The 17,156-nt window shown below is 38.4% G+C and overlaps 1 protein-coding gene across 4 annotated transcripts in view; it reads right to left on the bottom strand.

Moving 5' to 3' along the window:
- Window positions 1-17,156, bottom strand: part of myo3a (myosin IIIA) — a 444,520-nt gene that overhangs the window by 86,956 nt on the left and 340,408 nt on the right. For all 4 annotated transcript variants that reach the window (XM_072575981.1, XM_072575982.1, XM_072575984.1 and 1 more), the window contains 5 exons: window positions 10,540-10,702; window positions 6,196-6,276; window positions 4,699-4,822; window positions 1,981-2,488; window positions 600-750 (listed from right to left, as the gene is read on the bottom strand). In XM_072575981.1, the coding sequence (XP_072432082.1) occupies window positions 600-750; window positions 1,981-2,488; window positions 4,699-4,822; window positions 6,196-6,276; window positions 10,540-10,702 (1,027 nt within the window). The remainder of the gene's footprint in view (window positions 1-599; window positions 751-1,980; window positions 2,489-4,698; window positions 4,823-6,195; window positions 6,277-10,539; window positions 10,703-17,156) is intronic.

Genomic DNA, 17,156 nt, shown 5'->3' with positions numbered 1-17,156 from the left:
ACAATGATCTCAGCGGGAGGTTTGGATTTTGACTGGCAGTTTGGTGACAATGTTAAAGGATTACTCACTTTCAATTTGGAGTCTGAATAGAAGCTTGTTTTAAAAGAGATCAGTTACTGAGGAGATTTTAAAACTTTGAATGGGTTTCATGAATCCATATTTTCCACTGTCAAGTGTGAATTGAGTGAGAGCTGTATTAGATTGTCACAATTTTATTTTTTTTTTCATTTCCATATGGCTCCTGACATCTGTTTGAACTGGACACTGGTATTTGGTGATGAATTTGGAATGGGTAGTTAGGATGGGGTTGATTGGCAGACGTGAGTTAGCACGAAGGTTAGTAGGTGATGGTGATATGAGCAGCCATGAGAGACAAAAGCCATTTCTATCACAACTGGGGCTACATTTTCTCACAAGCCTGCCTCTGCATTCACCTGCTCCCATGTTACATATTATCTGCTTCCTGTCAGGGGTGTGTTGAGCTGCCCACCTACTTCAGTGGTGAAAGGTTGGCTTCTAATGTTTCTTCTTGGGCTGATTTCCCATGAAATATGTATTACTTTGGAATAGCAAAAAGTAAAAAACAACTGCAGTCCAACCTGGTGATGGAGATCTCTCAACTGGTGGTTTTTTCTCAGGTTGTTTTTTTTCAGGTGGTGGATTCTGGTTTTTAAACGTTAGATATTGTGAACCAAGGACGTCATTCAGCTTCTTCTGAGCCATCAAGAATTCCTCAGAACGCTTTGTTATCTATCATTAATGAATAGAAATACTTATTAGATTAAAAAATAGTTGGTATGTCATTCCATGTAAATACCAATTAGAAAACTAATCATGCTGAAGTCAATCATTCAATTGTGTGCCATTATTCAAACTACCTCCTTGCATTTTAAAGCAGGACTGGCATAACTATTTGGTTGTAAAAAGGACTAGTGTGTGGAAGAAATATAGGGATAAATATTTATAGGGATATGTAATCAATTAACCTATTGAAACATTATAGATCCTAAATTGTTGAATATTAAAAATACTATGCTAAAATAATACAGGATGTGAGCTTAAAATAAATGGTTAGTGTTTCACTGGCTTTACTTGACTTTTGGGAACAACTATAAGAAATCTTAAGAATTCTGTTCTGACGAATGGTCCTGATCTGTTGATTTCCATAAATTCTCACTGACCTGCTGAATATTTCTTTTCCCAGAAGAAGACAAGTCAATATTGAGGCAACCAATTCCAGCTCATAGGTTTTTATTTGTAAAAAGTCTGGAAACTTTTATTTTTAAACCTACAAGCAAATTCATTGATTGGTTATCTTATAGCATCAGCTTTTCATTTGTCTAAAGACTTTAATACTAACTTAATCTCTACAACTTGGATCTATGCTAATGTGATCTTAACTATCAATTTCTCATAAGCAATTATTATTAAATTATAATGAAATAACCAAATTGTTTTCATGAGTTTTATTGTTTATTTCATCAGTTGCGTTATCAGTTGTCTCAAGTTATTTTCATATCCTATTGTTCAGTTCAGGTCCTGCTATTTTTGAATTTAAGATTAATTAGAAATTATTTATGAGTCATTGCCTGGTTTCTTCATTGACCATTTAGCAAAATGGGGATATTTCATTCATTCAGCAACTTGTATGTATCCTAATCATAGATTGGTAATATAAAATACTTCAATCTAGATTGACTGATTGATAAAGAGAAGATGGTGACCAAGCAGATTAGGTACATTCAATTCTAGGCACAGATTAGACAATAAACCAGAGACAATTTCTTGATAAGAAGTTAATAAGAAAAGGTTAAGGATTTGTCTATTTAAAGTATTGATCTCAGCAGTGCTTTTTCACAAGACACAGAATTGGTTACTTGGTGGGCCCGTAGTAATACTCTATTACATTATCGGTTTTGAAAAAGCTTTGAAATGTAATGTTCCTCAAATGAAAATGTGTAAATCCCTCATGTCACCCACCTGCTTTGAAAAGGTAGCAAACATTTCTCCTTCACTCTTAGTATTATCTTGAATTTGTTTTCTTTCCTTATAGCCTCTGTAATTGCTTTGAATTTTCACTGCTGCTTGTTCTTCATCCTTCTCCAAACCGATTGTTGTAGATTTTTCTTGGATTGTCAACTGACCTTTTCCATCTAATTTCCCTTTTTCCTTCAGGTCTTTGTGTTCTCTGATCTTGCTCTGAATAACTGTGGCATCTGGTTCTTTATTTGGAATAACAACTGCAGCTTTGGTGTCTTCTTCCTTGCTTAATCCTTTCTCTTGGTTACCAGGAATGACTTTTGGACCACCGCCTTCTTCAACTTTCACATCCGACATGATCAGAGCACAGCCTGATGGTGTTCTTTCTGGATTTTCCCCAAGCTTGTTTTTAGTGCTTTTATTGGACACACGATCGTTCTTAGCTCCATCACCCTCTATTGAGTTCCTTTCTTGACCAGAGATATTTGTTTGCTTTGTGTCATGTCCTCTACATTAAAGGAAAAGTAGGTCTTGTAATTCAAGGGCAAGTATTAAAGCAATTGTCAAGCATACTTGTCTTGTCACAGTACTAAAAAAAGTTTGTTTGAAGTGATGAATTTGCCTTATTGACATCAGTACATGAGCTCTATTAGAAAATAAAAAAAATAGAAACTGAAGTAGGATATTCTACCCTTTGTTCCTATTCTGCCAGTCAATAAGATCATGGCTGATTTGATTGTGACCTTAATACTACTTTCCTGCCCACACCCACTACTTCACTAACACCACCTTCCCTTGACTCCCTTGTCAAATAAAAACTTGTCTAAAGCCTCCTTGAATATATTCAATGACCCAGCATCCACAGCCCACTGGTCAACAGGCTTTCAAACATTAACAATACTCTAAGAGAAAAATTTCCAACTCATATCTTTCTTAAAAGTCAGATCCTTTATTTTGATAGGCTCCCCTTGTTCTTAACTCCTCCATAAGGGGAAACATTCCCAACATTTATCCAAAAGAATTGCACAGATTCATAACCTGAGAGAAAATTTAAAATATTCTCCTTATCTCTGTCCTAAATGCACAACTTCATATTCTGAGAATATGCCTTCTAGTCCTAAACTCTCACACATGGACTTATACTGTCAAGTCCTCTAAGATTCACTTAGGTTTCAATAAAGTCTCCTCTCATTTTTCTATAATCCAATGAGTACAGATCCAACCTTTTCAATCTCTGCTTATAAAACAGTCCTTCCATATCCGGAAACAGCCCACTGAATCTTCATTGCTAGTATATCAACTTTTACATCTCTTAATTTTGACCATACAAACATAGACCTATAGAAAAAAAATTAAAATAACATATCATAACCTCAAAGATGTCAATCAAAGCAAACACTGCAGCTCAGCTGTATAAACAGGCTGTAGCTAAGTAAATCTTGAAACTCAGCCAAGCCTTCATAATTTAGCCATTTAGATGAAATTGATAGCTGGCCATCTTTGTTAATATAGTTGCCCAGTGGCCTTACTTAAAACAGGGCAGATTTCAGAAACAAACAACAGGACAATGAGTCATAAAAATGGACTGGGAATGAAAATACACAGAAACACAGCAGTGAAGTACCGTGATGAACAGCACAAATCATGAGAAAAGGTGAAAGAGAGAAAAAAATTTCAAGGATCAGCCATAAATGGGAATTACATCTGAAGAGAATTATTGTTTAAGCGAGGCGATAATATTGTAACATTAACTCCAGCCAATAGCACAAACACAGAAATAAAGATCAGCATGTAGCACACTAGCTAAGCAGAAGACTCAGTGGGAGTTCTGAATTGACATCACTTAAATAAATAGGAAATATAAATATCTATAGCATAACAAATAAGCAGGTCAAAATGATGACACATGAAGTGTGTTAAATAGGAAGCACACACTTATTGGTGAAATTGATGGTAGTCTGCATGTTTTTTTTGTGGTTTAAATGGAAGATCTTCTGATTCCACTTTGTTGTTGGGAATTTTACACATAGCTCTCCCAAAATAGGAAAACACATGCTTGCTGCTGAAGATTTACCATTCATGAAAATTAATAATTGAAAAAAACATTGGTGATGCACCCACAATTTCCCAATTTGCATAGTTAGCAGGTGCTACAGAAAACTCCTCACTGAAAGTGCCACAGTTAATCAGCTTGTCACAATTGGGTAAAGTGGCTCATGATTCATTCGCGACAGTTATCTGCCTGTAAGCTAATGTAACTCCAACCACCCCTGGTGTGAGGAAGTTGCTTTATTTCTTTACACAATCCACAATTAATTGTGTGAAGAAACTGAGCTGTCACTCAGGTGATGATAATGGATGATGCAGAAATAAGGTGTAAAATAAATAATTAAAGCCAATACACCAAAAAGCATAAATTATTTTAAAAATGAAATGCATTCAGGATGTAAATGCTCTCAACAACTAATTGACATGTAAATTGTTCTATCTTCACTCTCTGACTTATAATGTCACTATGTGTGGAATGGTTCTTTCAGCTTTCTAGCAGGTTCACCATGTGAGATGGTGTAAAGCAGCTGACAGCAAATTGGTTGTAGGTCTTCATCTCTCCTGGTCACCGATGTCAGCCAGGAGGGATTGAAAATAATTTTACAGTATTGCACAAAATCAAAGTCCCTTCCCCTTAGTGTTCTGGTTTTACTTTCTAACAGGACTTGCATTTTCGTGTTGATATCCCTTCTCTCCACATAGCCTCTGTAGTGAGCCTGGATTTTTATTGCAGCACTTCTCTTTTCCTCCATCATCTCTTTGTATTCTTTTCTGCACAGGTATCCTCTTGTCGCTAAGATGAACAAATTGTAAATATTCATTTTATCATTACATAATGCAAAAATGAGGCACATCTTTCTTGATTTTCATTTTAAACTACATGAAACATTTATTTATTTTTGCAATGAACTCTAATTCACTGTGAGTCTGCAGAATGTGGGGAGAGTTCAGGTTCAAGAACATCCTTAATTTTAGCTACTATGCTACTGGGAAGCTGGAAGGTATTGCTCAGAACATTCCATTGACTTGTGTCCCTATTGTTCAGTGTCCCTTTTGTACTAGAGAGCTCAATGTCCCTTTGCACATTTGTGCCTACTGTCCTGCAACTCCCTTCATCTCAATTGGTTGACTCTCATGGTCCTCTGAAGGAAAGATGGTTGGCAGGCTGAGGCAAAACATTGGGCAGCAATGACAGCAGCCTCATGGCCTCGTCATATCCATAGGTATTTTACCCAAGTGAAGGAAGTGTCAGGTAGATTATTCATAAAAAATCATTCATGGCCACTTAAGAGCATCCCCGTATGGTTATGGATTTTATTCCCCTGCAATATGAGAGCTCCATGTCAGGTAGCCAGTCCACCTAGTAAAGGCTAGTGGTCAGTTGGTTGTATCAGTGAGAGTGTCTCTTGCTTGGGCAACCTGTGCCAATTGGACCGCTCTCCAACCCCAAGGTTTGCCACCCTCACTTATCTCCTACCACTGTGTCCTATCCAATCTAGTCCCCTCAATGCCTGTCCTCAATGAGACCCTGGACCCACCTTGCTCTGGCTGCAGCACCTCCCCTTCAGGGGGCTTGGTTTAGAGCTAAAAATAGCCACTTGTTCCAGTGCGCTGTTAGAGAGGAAAGCTGCCACACATCTGATAGGCCAGCCCATCTCCAAAGCAGGAGTTCCTCTGAGAAGGGGTACCAGTTACTCCTCAGACTAACTAAAGACCCAATTCTTTTTAAAATGCATTCACAAGATGTGAGTATTTACTGTAGATATGTCAGCTTTAGGATGGCATTCTGGTACTGTGATCAGCACCACTGCCTCAAAACACCAAGGATCCAGGTTTAATTCCACCCTGGGTGATTGCTTGCATGGAGTTTGCATGTTTTCCTCATGTCTAAGTGGGTTCTCTGGTTTCCTTCCACAATCCAAAGAAGTGCAGGTTAGATGGATTAGCCATGCTAAATTATCCTGTAGTGTGCAGGATGTGCAGATTAGCTGGTTTAGCTGTGGATTATGGGGATAGGGTGAGTCTTGGAGGGATGCTCTTCAGAGGGTCAGTGCAGACTTAATGGGCCAAATGGCCTCTTTCCGCACAGTAGGGATTCTCTGATTCTAGATGATAACTGATCATAAACACAGTGCACATGTCAATATATTTTGTAAAAGTCCTTACCAGCCTGGAGTTTGATGGTGCTCTGCTCTATCTTCTGTTTTTCAATAGCAATGTCCTTCCTCACTTTGTGCCCTCTGTAAGCTGTAAGAAAGGTAATGTGTGGATATTTTTATTTTAGATGCATTTTTCTAATGCAACCATACCATGGTTGTAATGATAGTGAAATGAAGTTGAATGCGACGTTTCACCATCATTACTTTGTAAAACTGACACCGACAGGCTTTGTTAAGTTTGGAAATCCACATTGCTGTCACGAGATTCATTGTTGAAGTTCTTTTCTGTTAAAAATATCTAGAAATTATTAAATTGAACAGGTTGGGTGGGGTGGGGTGAAGATTTCTACTTTTATCACCCTAAGCTCACTGTAAGAACTCTTGAAAAAGATATGCCTTATTGAATGAAGTTTAACTTTATTTTAATGATGCACAATGTCATAATTACTGCTGAACAGTCTCTCCCTGAAAAACTGCTCTTATAGTTATGGTATTTCAAATTCTTTCATACCACGATAAAATATCAAAATTTTAAAAAATAATATAAAGTGTTTTTTAAATTCAAAAACTAATTTAAAACTTCATTTTCTATGTAAACTTACGTATGTCTTTTAATCTTTAGTTTGCTTTCTGTAAGGTTATAAAATGTGAATGAGAAAACTTGCTTGCTAGTTCCTGGTTTGCTATCTCTGAGAATTCTTCAATGTGATTGATTGCTCAGCTTACTTTAATGAAGAGTGTTGCTGGACATCGAAGGTCATCTATACCTGATGCCAAAGTAAAATTGCCATCAAAGAAAGTGAAATTCTTGCCACTGGTTATGTGTCATTGGTCATTGTGGGTAGCTTTTTTCAAGGTCAGAGATGGCTCCCAGCATTTAAATGTGACAATAAAGTTCAAGCTCTTTATTTATCTGTTATCTCCACAGATGTAGATTGAGCTACTGTAACTTTATTCTGAATTAGTGGTGCTGGAAGAGCGCAGCAGTTCAGGCAGCATCCAAGATTTCGAAGCTACTTGGATGCTGCCTGAACTGCTGTGCTCTTCCAGCACCACTAATTCAGAATCTGGTTTCCAGCATTTGCAGTCATTGTTTTTACCTACTGTATCTTTATGAAGGGCTTTTGTCTGAAACATCGATTCTCCTGTTCCTTGGATGCTGCCTGACCCACTGTGCTTTTCCAGCACCATGGTCTCGACTCTAATCTCTAGCATCTGTAGTCCTCACTTTCGCCTGCTGTATCTTTATGGCATTTTTAGTCTATGCGTTAAACATGTCAAGTCTAGCACTACAGAGTGAAAAGTCTTCTTGCTTGGGCCCACGAACAACATTTAGCTTCTGATTTTGAGAGACTGTGCTTACTGGATTCTAATGGATAATGTCACCCCTTTCCCATACTAACCAACAAATGATTTGATTTGATTTGACTTGATTTATAATCACATGTACATTTGTTTGCTTTATTTGTAAGTAGTACAGGCAGACCATGGTAAGCAAGGACATACAGATCATAAGGTGAAAAATACTTGGACACAGTGAGGCATAAGGGTTACACCGCACAGTGCGTGCACGAAGTAAGATCAACTTTAACAAAATCAACATTAACAAGATCAGCATTATTTGAAGATAGAGAATTCATTCATCAGTCTAATAATGACAGGGAAGAAGCTGTTCTTGAACCTGTTGGTACGTGTGTTCAAGTTTCTGTGTCTTCTGCCTGATGGATACATTACAACTTTCAGGGTAGTCTTGTGGGCAGACAGGATTTATCACAGTACAAATGTTGCATATCCTGTATTTTTTAAAAAATTCTGTCTATATGTAGCACCTTTTTATAATCTCAGGATGTCCCAAAGACTTTTACAGCCACTGAAGTACTTTTAAAGTGTTCTCTTTATTGTAGGAAACATGTTAACCAATTAATAACCAGGTTAATTTATGTGTTTATAGTGCTTGAGCAACAACTATAAACATTGAGCAGGAGGCAATTAGTACTCTCATGTTTTTCTTTGTAGCAGTACTCTAGGATCTTTTATAGTGAACTCATCAAGGTGTCTTCAGCAGCACCTTCCAACCTCATGATCTCTATTTTCTTGAGGGACAATGATACAGATACATAGGAACAACACTAGCTGCAAGTTTCATTTAAAGTTACACAATATCCTGACTTGAAGCTTGCTACTACTCCTTTACCATCACTATCTCAAAATTTTGGAATGCCCTTTCTACCAGCACACTATGGACTGCAGCAGTTCAAGAAGGCAGATCACTACTAACTTCTCAAGAACCAATTCGAGATGGATGATAAATGCTGGTCTAGGTGAAATAACTCCACAGAGGCTGATATCTCATCACCAGCTCTCTCATTATTTACACATGCATAATACTTGATACTGGTCCAACTTCCTCAGAGCCAGCAGAGTGAATAGGACCTGTGACACTCCTATTTATATCTGTCAGCCAGGGCTTCCTGTTTGGATCAGGTTAACAGCTCCAATCAGGAAACTCATATTCTATGATGTCCACCTGGCTGACTTGTTACAAGCACTACACTAGGAATCAACATCCAAGTCATGTGAACAAATGTATAAAAACAAATCAAATGTGTAGCTAGGTCCTCAGTTTCAGTTTTCATTGAACATTGCTACCTCTGACAAAGCAATGCTCCCTCAGTAATGCACTAGAGCGTCAGCATGGGTTTTTCTGTTGTCTCAGCAGTTAAGGCTCAAATTCACAGCCTGCTGTCTCCAAAGGGAAAAGGTAACCAACTGAGACACAGCTCACAACTAATAGTGTATTTGTGCAGCTATAATACATAGGAAACTTTAATTTCACCAACTTGGATTGTATTCACTGCAGTTTAAAATAAATATACAGGTACCGGTTTCTTTTTTATCCTGTTGTTATTGATCTGAAGTAGAGAATTCTACTTTATTCAAGATAATGTACTCAACGAACAGATAAAATATGCAGTGAGCTGTTGGAATTTGGAAAGATTTAAGTAAATTCAGAAACAATTTGTCAAAGACAGAATTAAATTGCACTTATTACTAAGCTTGGAGACAGAATGCAAAGGAAGATAAAAATCTAATAACAGACAAGACCATAACAAGAGTAACATGTTTTATTTAAACTTAATAAAGAGAACCAGAGCTGGCAAGAAACAAAGCTTTCACTGACAAAAATGTAATTGGAATTTGATATTTGTGTTGTTTAAATATTGTAATGTCATGACACATTTATTTAATGTAACAAAGACTTGTCTGTAAAGCCAGAGAGTACATATTGCACTGTTAGTGTACAGCTAATCCAAGGTAAGATAAGCCAAGTGAACAATAGCACATTCATTCTGTACCCGATTAATGTGACCTTGTTTTGGATGTTTATTTTTCATAGCTTTTCTGAATTTTTCTTTAGGTCATCGTTTTACAGTCTTCATTTGAATCAGATCCCAGCATAGTGCATTGATGTGATAACATGACCATCATTACCTTCTTTATTTCTCTCAATTTCTTCCACTTTTCTAGGTCCTGACTGTAAGCAATTCAAGGGGAAGTACTTCTCTATGGTGCAAAGTAACCATTAACACATTGTTTATGTGCATTATTCTTATCAGAATACTCCTCTATGGATGTTATTGTGCAACGTGGGGACAACCTTCGTGTAAATTCAGGACGGCAATATTTAATTGCCAGTAGTGTATCTGCAAGTAGTTTTTGATATATTAGAGGAAGATTAACATACAGAGATCTTATAGTTTTAATCATTTAATATATGGAACCATGTGGTAAAGAATGGGTTAAAAAGTTACAAAACTGAGTAAAGGTACAATGCAGGGGTTAAAATTGAAGCAAAGGATAAAGCTTATGTTGACACTTTGGTATGAGTAAGGCACTATGTAAATCTGCCTATGAATGAGTCTTTTCCTCCCATTAGGTGTTTAATTATACATGACTATTCAAACTGAATGTTACAAATTTGAAAATCTTATAAAAACACCAAGTGCTGCGAAACTCAGCAGGTCTGGCAACAACGTGTCAAGAATGAAATAAAGTTAACATTTTGAATCTGAGACGACTCTTCTTGGGCACTCCTCACAACATGAGTTCCAAAGAAAAGTCATTGGACTTGACACATTAACACTGTTTCCTCCTTCCCAGATGCAGCTAGACCTGCTGCAGTTCTCAAGTACTTTTTGCTGTTATTTCAGATCTCCAGCAACTGCAGTACTTTTGCTTTTATTTGTCTTTTTCTATTGTTTAGGCTCTTTATAAGTCGTTGCTATATCTGATCACTTGAACTAAGCTAGGTTGATGAATGACAGTAGCAAATTCAAAGATGGAAGTTTACCTGACTGAATGGCAACAGCACTCTGTTGTCTCTTCTCTTGTATCCTTCTGTACCTTTTAGCTCCAAGCCAGGCCTTCACATAGGCCTGTACAAGTACTATTCGATCTGTGATATCTTTCTTCATGAGATTGAGCTGTTCCACATGGTAATACTTAAGGAACACCTGACGATAGAGAACAGCAAAGTGACTAAAATGTGAAATATCATCAGGAATGAAGGAAGATTTAATAAAATATGCTCATTTTTGTGAAAGTTGTGAAATGCTGATGGTTTATATAAATTGAAATTACCATCAGCTACAGTATTCAAAACCTTTCAAACAGTTCCATTAAACTTGATTCCCTTTTATGTCCTCTTGCATCACAAAGTGTTTTTGATTATAGGTATAGTAAAATTATTTCTAAGTCTTTAACAATGTGGAATGTAGTTGGTAATTGAGTGACTTGATTATGGAATAATTTTGTTACCTAAAAATGATCTGGTGGAATTGCCGTGAACCCAGCAATTAAACACTAACATCAACAAATTTCAAATTTATCACCTTGGCGGTAACAAGTGTGACTGGTAGTTTGTCTGTTATATTAAAATTAAATCAATGAAATAAAAATCAGGGAAATTAAATAACATATACTAAAGATCAAACAGCCTGCTGAAATGGATTATCTGAACTTTATCCTTTAATATTTGTTGCATAATCATGAAACAACTAAAATGATTTCTCATGAACTTGCCCATGAATTATGGAGAAACATACTTTGCAAAGACATGCTCATGAATGATTAATGTTAGCCAAAAAAATTGCAGGTCCTGGACTTGACCACAACACCTCTTCCATGAAAATGTAGCACAGATATCAGTGATCAAACTTTATTATATTTGTCAGTCTATTGTTCTCCCATGCCCTTGTTTCTACTTTTGCTGGTCAGATGTGAACCTTTTTGTACAACCCTCTCTTAACTTCAGCCACATTATGCAGGTACAGTGAGAATTACTGGTGTCTATTCTTAGCACTAAGACAAAACTGACGTTTGCCAAAAGCATCCACATTTACCTTCCTCCACTGTTATATTGGAACCATTCTGAATCACTCACTCAGTCAACAAAGGATTACAACATCAAACTTGCATTATCAAAAGCTTTCACTTTTCTGTGCTTAATATCAGAAATCTACCAAATGTCTTATGCATGTGTGTATGAAACTTATTACATTAGTCATTGTTTTTAAATTTAGTTTTTTAAAAGAGATAATTTGCCCTGCATGGCACTTTTGATCTTGGTTGTTTTCACATTACAAAGACTGGCAGAACATTTTTTGGAAACTTTGAAATAAAAAATCACTAAGTTTAGTTTTAAGTTTTTCATAAAGTGATTGGTTTTGTGAAAATGTGGATACATTTTCAACATGTTTACAATATTTTCAGAGACTAATGAAAGAAATGTCTGGGTCTAGAAATTCAGATTAATGTGACTGAAACACAGGTTTGCACTCCGACCCCAGCAACATGATATTAATATCGGGACAAAATGGTTTCACACTCCTACCATCTTCTTTACGCTGCCTGCTGCCTCTTTGCTCAAGGTAGGGCTGAGAAACATTGTTCAAAGACTATGTGATGCAGCCAAGTATATTCCTGTATGGTGGCAAAGTGAACTGAAGGGCAGAGAGATGGCTGCAAGATGATGGATGTGTTACTGGAGGCATTAATGGCTGAGGTGGATAGGAACAGAATGAGGCTATGATTTTTCAGAAGGTCCAAGGGACCCAAAAAGACAGATCTCAGGAGGGAGTGGCAGCAGATAATCTGGGATGTTGACCATGGGAACCTAGAACAGAGGACCTGGCATCTCTGCGTCAAAAGTCTAATAATCTTATATTCAATAGTAGTGAATGCATCTTTACAAACATCACCTCACGAACAGATTATCATTGTTTAGTGTACTAGAGTCACATCACTCACCCATCTGCACTCACTGACAGTTAGGATGCATGTTAGGACCAGCTTACCCTCACATACTGACCATGGTACCAGCCTCACATTCACCTTGTGCCCCCTCTATACCTGGGAACCAGGATGCCTGTATCTCCTGAGCCCAAAGAGCAGATGACTGCCCACATCACGGTACTGGCTGCAAAGGAACCTGTGGCATCTGGAGTCACGGAGAGCATCGAGGAAGTGGGAATGTTGAAGCTTTAATTCCTCTGGTCAACTCTCAACTCACTCTCACTCAAAACTTGGTATAATGACCAAGCACTTTATTGTGTAGTTTCTGTTTCTCAACCCTTCCATCTCACAAACTTGCCCTCTTTGATTTCCTGATTTCAAATACTCAACAATTGCACCTGCTCAGCTACTTCCTACAAGGATGAAGAGAGAGAAGAAAAGCATGCAACACTGTTGAAGAAGGCCACTCACTTGATCGAACATTTACATTGAGCAGCTTAAATCAAATGGTTAGTGTAGAATCGGGATCAGCACATGGTGACTCACCAGGGATCAGTGGACTATGGGTGGGGCAAGGGTAAGGATGGCTCAGTTATAAACAGCACAGAAGACCAGATTGCAGATATGATTAAAATACTGTTCAAACAGACAAATAGGAACTGAAATGGATCATTCAGCCCCTCAAGCCCAACCTGCCATTCAACAAAATCATGACAGATTGGTTTGTGTTTATAATTCCAAGTTCCCGTTCACTCCCAGCATCACTTGATTCTACCGCTGAACAAGATTTCATCCAACTTTTTCTTGAAAATATTTGTTGACCATTGCTCCACTATCTTTTGATGCAGAGAGTTCCAAAGTCACACAATGACCTGAGAGTTAAAAAAAAACTCCTCTTCTCTATTCTGAAAGGAAACCTCTCATTTTAAAGTAGTAACCATGGTTATGAAGAAGAAACATCTTTTTCACATCACCCTTGTCAAGACCATCTCATACACTTCAATCAAGTGATCCTTCATTTTTACAAACTCTAGTGGACATAAGTTCAATCTGTCCAACCTGCTCATTCCAGGTACCAATATCAATTGCCTTCAATGCATTTCTATCCTGTAATCAAGGAAATCAGAAGTGCTTTTTGCTAATAAGTTCACACTGTTCCAAAGCGTGAGCAAATCCCGTCCCTAAGAATCTTCCTGCAGCTTCCTTAGGTCTTCTTCAAAACATACTTTTTTTATTTATCATGGTGTCATCCAACAATTTAGCTACCATACCTTTACTCCCCTAAACTAAGTCAATCATGTCAATTGTAAAAGGTTTGAGGCCCTAGCACAGATCCCTTCAGTAGCACACCTGTCATATTTAGCCAACCAGACAAATACTCCATTTCATACACTGTTTGCTGTCGGCAAGCCAGACAAGTAATCTTCTATCCATGTTAATATATTACCCATGGGCTTTTATTTCCCACAATACCTTGATGTGGCACCTTATCAAATGCCTTCTACAAATCCAAATACAATAGGTTTCTCTTTTATTCATTGCACATATTAATCTTTCAAAGAACTCTAATAAATTGGGTAAACATAATATTCGTTTGATGAAATCATGCTGAGTCTTACCAATTACCTTCAGTTTTTTGAAGTGTATAACTATAAGTTATTTACTGGTTGATTCGTACAACTTCCCCATGACAGACATCAAGCTAACTGGGTTTTGTTTTCTGCCTCTCTCCCTTCCTGAGTAGAGGAGTTATGTTTGTAACTTTGCAGTTCGATGGAATATTTCCTGAACTTGCAAAATTAACACCAAAGCATCTACTTGCTCATCAACCTCTTTTAAGATCTCATGATGAGGTCCATCTTGACCACAGACTTGTCACTGCACAGCTAGATCAGTTTGCTCGGTGCCACTTCCCTCCTGATTGTACTTTCATTAAGCTCCTCTCATCCTTCTAACTCCTGTATTATAGCTATTTTTGGAAGGCTTGTAACCTCTATAGTGAAGACAGAAGTAAAACATTTGGTCACTTCACCTGCAATTTCATCATTATGACAGGCATCCAATATGTTTTTGTCCCACACTGTGGTTACTGCTAGGGGTCTGTAATACAATGCTCACTCAGTATTTCCCGGAAATGTAAACCGAATGCATGAACTCAAGGTAAGGAATATGAGTGGGCTGTATGTCAGTCAATCATGCTTTGCCATTATATAAATTCATGCCTGATTTTCTGCCTCAACTCCACTTTCCTGCCTGTCTTTCCCAAATCCATTGTTTCCCCTGAGACATTGAAAGTCTGTTCATCTCAGTCTTAGATGTGATCAATGATGGAGCCTCCATAGGCATGACGAGGAGAGAATTCCATTGATTCGCCAAAAAGTGAGTTAAAAAATTAATCTTCTTCTCTGTCCTGGCAGGTTGGTCTTTATCCTGACTCTGCGCTATCATGTTGTAGATTCCTCAGCATGGGGAAATACTTCTCAGTCTCGACCTTGTCAAAGCCCTTCAAAACCTTGCATGTTTGAATGAGATTAGCTCTCATTCCTCTGAATGCCATAATGTATAGACATAGCTCCAGGGACTGCAGTCACACAGCCTCTCGTTGTAGGACAACCCTCTCAGACTGGGAACCAAGCAAGTTCAAGGCGTATGGTGGCAGAACGATTTTAAAACATTGGAAATGGAAAGTTGGCACAGTGAGCATGAACCTGTTGGATTGCTAAAAATGCGCAACTGGCTTGAAAATGCTCTTTAGAAAAAAATGTACAAACCTTTAGCCAGTCTGACATACAGGTGAATTCTATCACACACCAACATATTTAGGAGAGTGCCTGTAAACAGGAAAGTGGCTTGAAGTGTGTATACTTCAATGCAAGAAGTATACGAAATAAGGTAGGTGAACTTGCAGTGTGGGTTGGTACCTGGGATTTCGATGTTGTGGCTATTACGGAGACATGGGTAGAACAGGGACAGGATTGGCTGTTGCAGGTTCCAGGGTTTAAATGTTTTAGTAGGGTCAGAGGTGGGGGTAAAAGAGGGGGAGGTGTGGCATTGCTTGTCAAAGATAGTATTACAGCGGTGGAAAGGACGATGGATGAAGACTCGCCATCTGAGGTAGAATGGGCTGAGGTTAGGAATAGGAAAGGTGAGGTCACCCTGTTAGGGGTTTTTTACAAGCCTCCTAATAGTCCTAGAAACGTAGAAGAAAGGATTGCGAGGATGATTCAGGAGAAGAGTGAAAGTAATAGGGTGATTGTTATGGGGGACTTTAACTTTCCTGATATTGATTGGGAAAGCTATAGCTCGAGTTCGTTAGATGGGTCGGTGTTTGTCCAATGTGTGCAGGAGGGTTTCCTGACACAATATGTAGACAGGCCAACAAGAGGTGAGGCCATACTGGATTTGGTTCTGGGTAACGAACCAGGCCAGGTGTTAGAATTAGAGATAGGTGAGCACTTTGGGGACAGTGACCACAATTCAGTGACTTTTACTCTAGTGATAGAGAGGGATAAGTGTGCACTGCAGGGTAAGAGTTATAGCTGGGGGCAGGGAAATTATGATGCGGTGAGGCATGACTTAGGATGCATGGCTTGGAAAAGTAGGCTTCAAGGCAAGGGCGTAATTGATATGTGGAGCTTCTTCAAGGAGCAACTATTGAGTGTCCTAGATAAGTATGTACCTGTCAGACAGGGAGGAAAGGGATGTGTGAGGGAGCCATAGTTTAATAAGGAATTGGAATCCCTTGTTAAAGGGAAGAGGGTGGCCTATGTAAAGATGAGGCGTGAAGGTTCAATTGGGGCGATTGAGTGTTATAAGGTAGCCAGGAAGGTTTTCAAGAGAGAGCTAAGAGCAGCAAAGAGGGGACATGAAAAGTCCTTAGTTGGTAGGGTGAGGGAAAACCCAAAGGCTTTCTATAGGTATGTCAGGAATAAAAGAATGACTAGGGTAGGAATAGGTCCAGTCAAGGATAGTAGTGGGAAGTTGCGTGTGGAGGCTGAAGAGATTGGGGAGATACTGAATGAATACTTTTCGTCAGTATTCACTCAGGAACAGGACATTGTTGCCGATGTAAATACTGAGTCACAATTAATTAGAATGGACGGCTTTGAGGTATGTAGGGAAGAGGTATTGGAAATTCTGGAAAGGGTGAAAATAGATAAGTCCCCTGGGCCTGATGGCATTTATCCCAGGATTCTCTGGGAAGCAAGGGAGGAGATTTCAGAGCCATTGGCCTTGATTTTTATGTCCTCATTGTCTACAGGAATAGTGCCAGAAGACTAGAAGATAGCAAATGTGGTTCCCTTGTTCAAGAAGGGGAGTAAGGATAACCCTAGTAACTATAGGCCAGTGGGCAAAGTCTGAGAGAGAGTTGTAAGGGATAGGATTTATGAACATCTGGATAGGAATAAAGTAATCAGGGATAGTCAGCATGGTTTTGTGAAGGGCAGGTCGTGCCTCACAAACCTTATTGAATTCTTCGAGAAGGTGACTAAGGAGATGGACGAGGGGAAAGCAGTAGATGTGGTGTATATGGATTTTAGTAAGGCGTTTGATAACGTTCCCCATGGTAGGCTACTGCAAAAAATACGGAGGTATGGCATTGAGGGTGAATTGGAGGGTTAGATTAGGAATTGGCTGGCTGGAAGAAGACAGAGGGTAGTAGTTGAGGGTAAA

Source organism: Chiloscyllium punctatum, chromosome 8, assembly GCF_047496795.1.
Source record: "Chiloscyllium punctatum isolate Juve2018m chromosome 8, sChiPun1.3, whole genome shotgun sequence".
Taxonomy (NCBI): Eukaryota; Metazoa; Chordata; class Chondrichthyes; order Orectolobiformes; family Hemiscylliidae; genus Chiloscyllium; species Chiloscyllium punctatum.
This window is presented reverse-complemented; position numbering and strand designations above follow the sequence as displayed.